The sequence below is a fragment of the Amblyomma americanum genome, chromosome 5 (assembly GCF_052857255.1).
Source record: "Amblyomma americanum isolate KBUSLIRL-KWMA chromosome 5, ASM5285725v1, whole genome shotgun sequence".
Taxonomy (NCBI): Eukaryota; Metazoa; Arthropoda; class Arachnida; order Ixodida; family Ixodidae; genus Amblyomma; species Amblyomma americanum.
Window position 1 is genome coordinate 164,605,233 of NC_135501.1, and position 11,443 is coordinate 164,616,675.

The window sequence follows — 11,443 nt, forward strand, 5'->3', positions numbered from 1 at the left end:
TCAGAAATCACAACAGTACAGCAAGGTCACTTTGTGTAAAGTTTGTGCAAAACTTTGCAATGGCCCTCTAACCGATGGGGTCGATCATTTGTCATGACGTCGCGGCTAATCCCTTGGAGTGACATCGGAGGTGGTCGGCAGATTCCTCTAACAAATGAGGTTAACCACGACACTCTAATAACAGGTCAAAACCATAGTTGGGAGGGTCTCCTTTAAAGAGTATTTGCTGCTGTGTTCTTGAGTTATATCCAACTATAACATAGCTGCTTTGTTACTACTTGTATACATGCCACAAACCACTGGTAATTTGTCCTAGAGAAGATGCTGTAACTCCACCACAGACTACATCCCCAGATTCATACCAGCACTACATCTGCACATCGAAGCCCATGTACCCACAGGCATGGAGCGCTTACCTATTCCATCATCTTCGTCGTCTTGCTCCTCCTCCTCCTCGGCCTCCTCAGCTTCGGAAGAGATAAAGTCCACTTTGCTGGAAGGCTGAGCACAGCAGGCCATTTAAAATTAGGCATCAGGAAAGGTTCCATATCACAAGTGTCAGAGCATGCACATGTGGCCTGGCAGTGCTTAGCTAGCATGTGTGATTTCAACTCCTTAAAAAATAAATGTTTTTCCGCTCCAACTCGACTCTACTGATTGTAAAATCAACAAAAAAACATGGTCATCAAGTCATGTCGTAACTGTAAGTCCACATCAAAAAAGCAAACAGAAGTAGCACACAACCAGATTACATTATAGTTACAGGGTAAACAATCAAAAATCAGAAAACAAGGTCCAACCACAACAGGTATTTGATATTTTCCCAAGACATACCATACTCTGTCTCCAAGAGCAAACTTGGACAGTAAATTCGAATTCAAAGACCTGCATTCAGACTATTCACTACAACTCTACTGATGAAGCATGCACAAGCATAACAGCTGTGACGACCAGTAAAACTTCTAAACCTTTTGCCGCCCAACAGGGCAAAGGAGTGATAGTGATACGTGTGCCCTAAGTACCTTCCTTCCCCACTTGCACCTGCTCACAAGCAGTCAGAACACAAGACAAGAGATGGCACATTCTCAAGAACCCCCCCTCTCAGGCTGACATGTACAGAGTGAGCTACACTTAGTGGAAACACCTGAGCATGTGATTCTGTGGCTCACACAGGGCCAGCTCAAGCATGTGCTCAAGGGTGGTCCACTATGTACCTCATGGCTTAAGCACATCTTGCCAGCAGATGTGCTTAAGCACATCTGCTGGCACACACTTTGTCGACGCCAAAGGTGTCGCCATTTAGCCCTGAGGAAGTAACTCGGGTAGCCATTGCTGTAAAAAGCTGAAAGGCCTTCTGGCATAAAACTATCTAAGTAGACAAATAAAATTTTCATGTAGAAGATTAATTTACTGAAGAAATGCCACGTACAAGTCAACTCTGATTGCAGGTCGACCCCTCAACTCGCAGCCCTCACTGGCAAAAGAAAAATACTACTCCAAATATACTAAGTCAACACATCCCATAAGACGTTTCTACATTAAATTGTGCTTATGAAACTGCCCACAGCCGTACCAAATGAAGGCTGCAGATAGACTCACCTTTCTTTCAGTGGCTGCCGCCTGCTGTTTGGTGCTGCCTGCATCGAAGCCATCGACAAGTGCTAGCTGACCCTGCAAACACACAACCCGTGTCACACACTCGGCAGAGAAGCAACAGAAGGGCAGTCTCAGAACACACTTAGTAAATGAGAAAAGGTACATATGGTGTCAACTTCCATGAGCTCGACCTCCTGAACAGCTGTAAACCCAGGTCAAATTACCCAATTTGAAGTGAACGATGCATATGAACACTGCAGTGAGTATAACAATCTTTTAAAGTTTCCTGTGCTTCCTCTTTATGTCCAATTTCTTCTCATATCAATCCCCACCACAACCTTTCTAAACAGGCTCATCAGCGCATACTGTATGAACAGATGGATGCCTTGACTGGTGCCTTTTCGCAGCTCCTCTTGAAGCAGTGCATGTACCCTACAGAGTGAGCAAACAGCACATGTGCTGTTCATGTAAAACGTAGCCTCTTCATTTTCGCTGAATTACGATATACTGCTCTTACTTCAGCATCGAACATGCACAGGCTGAGCAGAACAATTTTTCCTCCTTAACCTGAAAAATGTTGTATGATGCAATAACCTCATACAGGCTTCATCATACAAATGTCATAGAATTCATATGATAGTGCATGACAGCTGTATGAAAAATGTATGATTTTGTAAAAATGAATGTCATTTGTATGATAATCTTATGACATTTGTATGACAAGCTGTATGAGTTTGTTACGTCATACAACTTTTTTCAGCAGGCCTCTTGAGTAGAAATTCACATCAAGGGGAAACACATGCAGTCACTTTTTTATCATACTTTTCTCACAATATCTGATGCAAGTCAAGAAAAAAGCAGCTTCCCCCCCCCCCCCCCCCCCCCCCCCCCCCCCTCAAAGGACCCTCCTTAATTCCAGCCAATGGCACCGGCCAATTCTCAAGAACCTGCTAGTGTCAAAGTGCAGGGAGTGGGAGACTATAGAGGATTGTCCCCCCTCTGTGTTGTCTGTCATGACACTCCTTGCACTGTTGTGCCACTCCCTGGATTGTCCTGCTACTCTAGCTAGCAGGTTCATGAGAATCGGGGATACTATTGGCTGGAAGAGGGTCCTTTGACAAGAAAAGGCCACTTTTTTCATGACTTGTATCCAATGATAGCAGGCAGATCTACAATTAACATGATCTCGCCCTCACTGTCATTTTTTTCTCTAATTTTAGAAAAATCTAAAAATTTGATGTTCAATTCGATGAGCTAGGGTTTTTTTCTTCTGAATACTATATTTTTGTATGCAGCGTGACCAAAACTGAAGCTTTGGCGAGTTAGTAATCCATTGAGTAATAAAGCACAATTTGAAAGTGGAACAAAGGAAGACAGATGAGGATGCACTTGCCCTTGTCTGTCTTCCTTTCTTCCAGTTCCAAATCGCGCTGTATTACTCAATCAGTGATCAAAAGTTCCAAAAGCTTGCTGGTACACTGCCATGAATAGCGTACAGTTGCGTTCAATATTACTTGCATCATGGTCGCAAAGGTAGGCAGCACCTAATAGCAGGTCACAGCATCGTGACACACAGCACCAAACATGCAGGTACCATTGCAAAAGCTTCACTCTTTCGACTGTTAAATAAATGCGTGACATCGTAACAGTGCTCGGCTTACTCATTTTGCTAAAATGAGACAATGCAACACAGATCATGGTAAGCACAACAATACACAAAGCAACACCACAATTTGGAGCACAGCAGCTAGTTAGTGGCACTTTTTGACATTTCTATTTTGATGCTGGTCTCCTCAAAAGTCAGCAGCGACTGTTCTTAAAGCTATAAATGTAAATGGTTGTATCAACTAGAATTTTTCACACACGCAAAGTGGGCAGAAATTCTACCTTCACATTTCCATCTTCCAAAAGAATGCTAGGTGGCATTCATCTACACTTTTCGACACCTCTATTTTGATGCTGGTATCCGCAACAGTCAGCGGCGACTGTTCTTAAAGCTGTAAATGTAACTGGTTATATCAACTAGAATTTTGCACAGACACAGGGTGGGCAGAAATTCTACCTTCATATATCCAACTTCCAAAGGAATGCTAGGTGACATCTGCTAGCCTTACTTGACAATAATGGTTGGTTTGGTTTATGGGGGTTCAACGTCCCAAAGCAACTCGGGCTATGAGGGACGCCGTAGTGAAGGGCTCCGGAAATTTCGACCACCTGGGGTTCTTTCATGTGCACTGACATCGTACAGTACACGGGCCTCTATAATTTCGCCTCCATCGAAATTCGACCGCCACAGCCGGGATCAAGCCCGCGTCTTTCGGGTCAGCAGCCGAGCGCCATAACCACTGAGCCACCGCGGCGACCTCTTGACTTGACAATACTAATGGCTTGATATGACGGAAGGAAACAAAAGCCCCGTTTACAGTCTAGCCTGCGCAGCAATTACTTTCACAGCCATAAAAAAAAAACTGCAAATAGGCGGTGATTACACTACCTTAGATTTATTACAAAATTTTTTTAGTTTTGGAAGATAACACTGCCTTCTGTCCAGTGCACATGACTCTGACAACTGCGCCCAGGAAGCACCTCACCTGGGCATTGCAGTAAGCCAGCTCCTTCAGGCGAGGGTTCCAACACAGGCTGCAGATACCCTCACCACAGGCCAACCTGCACACACGACAGAAACAGATAAATCACAGCATCGGCCTGCGCCAGATATGCAGTGTCCTCCCATGTGAAACAAGAGGCTGCTCGACACATATACATGTGATTAACTCAGTAAGGTTGCAAGTAGTATTCACTCAAAACACAAAGGAATGCAAGTGATTAAGGCTAGTGATTAACACATACGGCAAGCGGCATAGACATCTGCCAGGGTTGAGGCACCCGAGCGCTCATCCCAATTGCCGCTGTAGTTCCCTGCTTTAGTCCGTGTTTTAATAACGAAGAAGCGCACACACACTGAAAGCCCCAGTGCATCACAATGACCACATTCAACTCCCCTGCAACAGCACTACTGAGCACATGACATAAGGTTTCTGCAACAACCATACAAGCTTGCAAAGCTGGCAAGGAGGGTGCTTACGTGTGTAGTAGCTGACGTGCAGCCGAGTCCCACAGGAACAGTTGCCCTTGGCGGGTTGCTGCTGCCAGCAGCTGCCCGCAGCCACTGAATGCCACTAGTGACACAGCCTGCAGCAGAGTGGTGCAATGTTCACGCACAAGTGCAGCTAGACAGGACTGCCATGGGATAGATGCTCGCAAATATAGAAGATTGAAAAGAGGACTGCATGATGTTTATTAGCGATTGAAAGCATACGCAGCTACATAACAAACTAAAACACCAAGACTGAATACTGCTAAGCTATTTATTTGCAGTACAGAACCAAATTTTTTTTACTCGTTTCCTCAAAGGCCCTCGGTATGGAGCATTACATGAATTTTCACAAAATGTGGTGCCCCCTGGGGAGTGGTGAAAATTCGCCTGCTTCCGGTTGAAAACAAACGCATGTGGGAGAAGCAGGCACGATCTGGTTCCACGAGAGCCAACTGCGCCTGCGAAATGGCAAGTGCGCTCTTGATAGCTGCCGCCATCGGTCACATATGCCTGTCACTAACATTAACTGCAGGTGTGCAGCAGGAGCTGGCGGTTTGTTTTCAACCAGCAGAGATGGCGGAGAAGAGGCGCACATGTGCAGAGTGGCCACTTGAAAAAGGCGGATTTCAGCAACAGCAGTAGATGGAATGTCCAGAGAGAAGCAGCAGGCTATCGATTTCCAATGCTGCCAAGCGGCTGCCTGAAAAGGGCAGGCTGCCACTATACAGCAACCTCCTTCCCCCTTACTGTTCACTGGAATGTCTCCTGGGGTTCTCACCTCCGAAACTGAGCTGTGTGCCAGGGTGTCCACCTTGTCCCAGGAGCCGCGGGTGGCCAACCGGACCTCCGAAAACACGGGCACAGCCAACTGCACAAAGACCACGTGTGCACTGGTCAGGTCATGTCTCAGGAGAAGATAGGTAAGAGCTGCAGGTAGCACGGAATTGGTCTGGTGCAAGCACCAAGGCTCTTGATTGATAAAACTTGTTTTGGCTTGAGTAGGCACAATCAGCAGCATGAAGCACGATACATACCATGTGTGAGGCAACAGGGCACGAAGATGAACAAGCATCTGTGCAAAGCTGCCAGCAATCAAGGCATAATAAGTCTGAACGTTGCTGATGTCTTGCGTTTTACACGCCTTGCCTCTTAGTGGTTATTATATAATTGTCCTGTGTAGTTGGCTTGTTATTTTACATTTCCTAACACATCAAAAACCTTTCCATTTTTTTTTTTTCAGATACCTGCCAACGCTAAAAGCCTGACTATTTCTTCCCCAATTCTAAATGATCATGAGTCAACGGGTCCGAGTGCATGAGTGTACAAGCCCAGTCACACTTGTCTAATGTGCTCAAGCAGTGCGGTATGGACGAAATGAAGTGAAATCTTATAGCAGCTGCTTTAGAATACTATTTTAATTGCACAGCACCACCCGAGGGCTCTAGACAAGTGTGATAGGGTTTGTACATAGAAACCAACATGTCCATGTGAACACGTGACCCCGCTAATTTGAATGAGCCCACGTCAGTCTGAGTGTAGGTAACCTTGCAAATGTGAACGAGTCGAATTGTCTCCGAGTGGATCTGAGCCTGTCTTGGTGTGAGTCATTCCAAGGTTGGAATTATTGGTTGGAACCAAACATGGGTGAGTTTCGTTCCTTTGGCTAAGACAGTGACACAATCTCTCTAACCCGCTTTCACACAAGAGTTCTAAATGTTCGACAGGAGTGCACCACACCAGCAAAGACAAGGTAAGCAGCAGTCCAGCCTGAAGAATTCTAGCCCGCAAAATGCGTTGGCTATCAAACCACAGTCACAAAAGCATGCTTACTACTTGTGGCCACATTTTTGCAACACAAGAAGTCGGTGCAGTGCTACAGCATTCGTCTCGAACTGTAAGAATGCCTTGCAAACCGTGACCCACCATACTGACCTTGGCTCCTGAAGGACACCACGCCAGACGACCAAGCACCTTTGATGTCCTAACAGGCAGAGAGGTAAAAAGAGCAGGCAAGTGTAGCAAACACTCACCAAGTATTGCAGGTATCAGATTTGATCAATCCTCATTAGAGATGACATTTTTGTTTACTTTTACTTTACTGCATTGCTATCAAAGCGCTTACAATGTAACCAGATGCACATCAATTACGGAAAAACAGTCAGTCTCCTTGTGAGTTTAAAACATGGAAGTGCTTAGAGTTGATGCTTTATCAATGAGAGAGACCCCCTGAATCAATCAGACAGTACAGACTGATACATCATGACCTATGACCGCAGTGAGAAAACAAACCATGACTTCAATGACCTGTGGACAAAGTTCCCATGTCAGTTTTGATTGAAGCGCTTTCATAAAGCTAAATGGAATTCACAGAGAGAGGCACAAGTATGCACAAACACTAAAAATCAGGAGACTGCACTAAATTCTCAAACACTTTAAAATACACACATGTTCTGTGATGTCAGCGCACATTAAAGAGCCACAGGCGGTCCAAATCAATCTGGAGCACTTCACCACAATGCCTGTTTGTCTCTTCCTAGTTTCACCTTTTTCTTCATTCCTTCCCTTACAGTGTAATTCTGGTACCCACCAAGACAGCTACTGCGCCTGTCCTTTCCTCAAAAACAATTATTACTACTTATACACTGTAAACAAATTCAACCAAAAAGAAAAGGCAAGCCTCCATGTTTTTCTATTGTAAACCATCAGACAGCACATATCTTTCTTATGCATAAATAAAACTAGTCCTCTATTAGCCTGAATTAAACTAACCCTGAAATTAAATAGCCCTGAAATGCAGTGATGCAGTATTCTCTCAGAAAAGATTCATTACCTCAAACTAAGTGAAATTGAGATACTAAACGAAGCTAGGAGCTTAGTTTTCTGGACAGTCAAACTAATGCACACCTCTCTAAAAAAAAACTGGCATCAAATATTAAACACCACAGTGGCAGGCTTGTCCATGAAGTGTTGGCATACCGGAAGTCATTGCTCCTGGGAAATATCGCGTGCCATGTCCTGACACAACTCTGGTCGGCCAGCTTCCACACCTTTGCCGTGCCATCACAGCTTGAGGAAGCCTGCGCAATAGCAAGGCATACTGCAGAGCACGCTGTCACCAGCCATACCCACTGGTACTGTAAGAACTTATAAAGAATTTAACATGTATGTTTTCAAGTTCATAATTAACATCACTGACTTTGAATTCCCTTCTCCAAATAACTCTTTTTTTTTTAATTTTAAATGCTTTTGAATGGAACTGAATATCAATACAAAAAAAAGTTGCTTCAAATATAGGCCAATTCTTGCTTCTTTTACACATCAGGTGTCTGGCTACAACAGCTGATGCTGTAAAATGAAATTGTGCTGCTTCATAATTTAGAACACAAAAAATCCTGCAGGTACCGCAATAACCAAGTAATTAATACTGTCCAAGCACCATGCAGCAACATCTGCCATCAAAGTGTTAGTTTATGGTTGTTTTTTTTTCGTCACAACATAGTTCCCCACCTAACAAAGTGAATAGGGTACGACTGTATCAGCACCTGATTTGACCCAGAAAAGTGCTGTAAAAAGCATGATGCTGAATGGTCTCACAGCTCAACACACTTGATGACAAAATTCATAAAAAAAAAGCATGAAAATGGTGCAACCATGACATCGTGGCACCATCGAAATTAACCTCACTCACCCTAACCTGTCGTCCTACTCTTGTTCGTGTCATGCTTAGCGGTCACAGCTCAGACCACGAATGACAAGACAAGCCTCATAAATGAAGCCAAAACAATCGAGGGCCAACTTTCGATGTGGGTGTTATGGAAAGGTGGAGGTGTGAAATTAAGGCACCCTAGCCACAGTGCCTGCTTGCATACCACAGAAACTTTATGCCCTTTTGTACCATGACAAAAAAGGACAAAAAAAAAAAACTAGCACTGCCGCTCACCACAAATTCAGCACGGGGGTCGAGGCAACAGCAGAGCACAGGCGCCGTATGACCCGTCAGCAGCTGGCTGCTGCCAGATGCCACATCCACCACTTTCAGTGTGAAGTCCCTGCACGAAAGGGAATGCTGCTGCACTAAAAACTTGTTTCAAACAAGCACTGGAAACTGAAGCATTCACTCCAATTGCTTCGCTGCAGAAACTGCAAGGGCAGCCTCTACTGGGGGTATAGAACACTGCAATACAAAAAACGAACAAAAGTGATAACTACGTTAAACCCCTATAACTTTTTCAACCGAGTAGATGAGTGAAAGCAGGTGTTCATTCTTCAACTGCAAGGGACAGTTAAGCTCCGCCTTAAGGGTATGACATGACAGCTTTAGTGGGTTAATGCCCATATGTGCAGAATTGGTCAATCTCTACTTAACATTCACAGGTGGCGACGAGTCCTCATACCACTACCACTTTAAGTGCAGTTGCCCCGCCACTGAACTCATTTAAGAAATCAAAATCAAAAATCATAAACCAAAACAGCTTTCATCATATCAGGGTGACACGTATTGTTTCAGCTGATGTTACAAAAAAATTTTAAAATTCTTTCTTAGATGAAAAAGCCTCTTTTAGGTATTTGTTTAGAAGTGATGGTAGGTTATGTTTTAATGACTGAAACTTGTATTGGGTGCAGAAATAGGGAACAAACCAATATGGAGGATTCTAATGCATAAATTTGTTGTTCTGCTGTAATGATGCCACAGGTTTAAGAAAATTTGCAGATTTTGCGGAGGAGAAATAGAGCCGATTTAACAGCTGAGGTTCATAACTAAGCAAGAATCTAATAATCCTGTATTTCGGGAATCGGTTATTTGTGGTTGTCTGTATGTCAACGTTCACCAAATAATCCAAAACGTTTTCCTGAAACCTGCCGCGGTGGCTCAGTGGTAAAGGCGCTTGTCTACTGAGCCGGAGTACCCGAGTTCGAACCCGACCACGGCAGGCTCGTGTACTGTGGGATGTTAGTGCCCATTAAAGATCCCCGGGAGGCCGAAATTAATCTGGAGACCTCACTAGGGCACTTTTTTTTTCCTTTCTTCTTTCACTCCCTCTTTATGCCTTCCCTTACAGCGCAGTTCAGGTGTCCACAGAGATATGAGAGACAGACACTGCGCCATTTCCTTTCCTCAAAAACCAATCTTCATTTTCTTTTTTCTGAAGCCCATTGATTTTAACAATATTTCGTTTTGTTGTGGAGGTGCGTATAGCACATGGCATAGCTGAAGTTTAATTCATTCAGGTAAGATATTTCTGCAGCAGGACAGAGTGCCTGCTACTGCAGAGAGCTTCTTGAACACATAGTTCATGTGGAGATCCCAACTTAGGTTCCTTTCAAGACGGTGGCAACTCATCCTTTTCAGCAAGGACAGCGCAAATTTGAACCAAATGTTGGCGTGTATCTTTTTTTTTAATCCAATTTTCTTGGTGATAAATGCATCTTTTGCTGGCAGGCAAACGTTAACATAGACAGAAAGATCCAGAGAATCAATTTTTACTGAGAGCAACATTTCGCAGAGCAACTGCACATTTGTATTATATTCTATCATTTTGTCCTATATACAGATTTCTCTTTTTCCAATTTACATAATCTACCGCCCGAAAGGTCCTTGGTGTAAGTAAATAAATAAATACAGTTCCCTTTTACAAATCTCCTTACCAGATGGGTATAAAACTACATTGGTTTGCAACCTACTTAGGCTTGCATTTCAACACTTAAGCTTGATATGTGATAGCCAGTCTGTGGTGTTATCAGTTTTTGTTTTTTTTCTGCACAGTAGTTTTGCCTGTCATTGAGATTAATGCACCAAAGTGTCTGACAAAACCTGTCTCGGAAAACCTGTCAGTTCAGCAGCCCAGCTGAATTTATCACAGTAAGATGACACACTTTTGCGCAGAAAATATTTTCAACATTCGCTTTATTATAAATAACCATCTACCCTAAAGACAAACAGATTTATACAACAGCAGATTGCACAAAAATTGAAAGTAATTAAATTACGCATGAAACAACATTGAACGATTTCAATATCCCTACAAATGAGATAAATATCCTCACAGGAAAAACAAAGATGAGTACATTTCAACTATATATATTTTTTAATTTCTAAGATTTTAAACTTGCATAAACTTTGAACCGATGAAATGAATTTTTTTCACACAATTAAGTGCTTGTGGTTATTTTACTTTCAGCTGCATATATGAAGCATACCTTTGATGTATTTCTCGAAATTCACATAAACTTAACATATACGAAAGCGTGGAACGGCGTGTAGTGCAAAACAAAAAGCAAGAGACGGCGATCGCTCTATGTACACAATGCGCTCACGACCTGAGAAAAATGATGACAGAATCGAGGCGTTACCCAGAACCAGCGACGACTGTCTTTCCATCGCTGCTGCATGCGACGGCGTAGACGTCCGACGGAAATTGAGTGGTCACGCCGCTCTCCTGCCCGGTAGGAAGCTCGAACGCTTTCACGCAGTAGCTGTCGATAGCTACGTAAAACTTGTCGCCCTGCGAACCGAAGGCACCCGCAATGTAACGCTCGCGGTGGTCGTCTACCGAAGAGCAACTTACGCCACAGGCTAAGGCCAATGCGTTCTCTCCAACAGAGTAGGACTTTGGCTCATCATCCTGGAATCCCTCCCAAGTCCTGACTTCCCCATCCGAGCCGCACGTCAGTAAATACCTGCGCAAGACGATACTATTAGAATCTGCGAGCACAGACTCGCGATCTGCTTTCACTGTACAGAGCATACAT

General features: G+C 43.8%; 1 protein-coding gene across 1 annotated transcript in view; it reads right to left on the reverse strand.

Annotated features, from left to right (window-relative positions):
- LOC144132925 (WD repeat and HMG-box DNA-binding protein 1-like) overlaps nucleotides 1-11,443 on the reverse strand; it is a 37,108-nt gene that overhangs the window by 23,630 nt on the left and 2,035 nt on the right. Inside the window, exons 2-11 of the mRNA XM_077665668.1 lie at nucleotides 11,260-11,371; nucleotides 11,045-11,196; nucleotides 8,634-8,742; nucleotides 7,670-7,770; nucleotides 6,626-6,674; nucleotides 5,472-5,561; nucleotides 4,682-4,788; nucleotides 4,188-4,263; nucleotides 1,600-1,671; nucleotides 417-501 (exon numbers count right to left, since the gene is read on the reverse strand). Of these exons, the coding sequence (XP_077521794.1) occupies nucleotides 417-501; nucleotides 1,600-1,671; nucleotides 4,188-4,263; nucleotides 4,682-4,788; nucleotides 5,472-5,561; nucleotides 6,626-6,674; nucleotides 7,670-7,770; nucleotides 8,634-8,742; nucleotides 11,045-11,196; nucleotides 11,260-11,371 (953 nt within the window). The remainder of the gene's footprint in view (nucleotides 1-416; nucleotides 502-1,599; nucleotides 1,672-4,187; nucleotides 4,264-4,681; nucleotides 4,789-5,471; nucleotides 5,562-6,625; nucleotides 6,675-7,669; nucleotides 7,771-8,633; nucleotides 8,743-11,044; nucleotides 11,197-11,259; nucleotides 11,372-11,443) is intronic.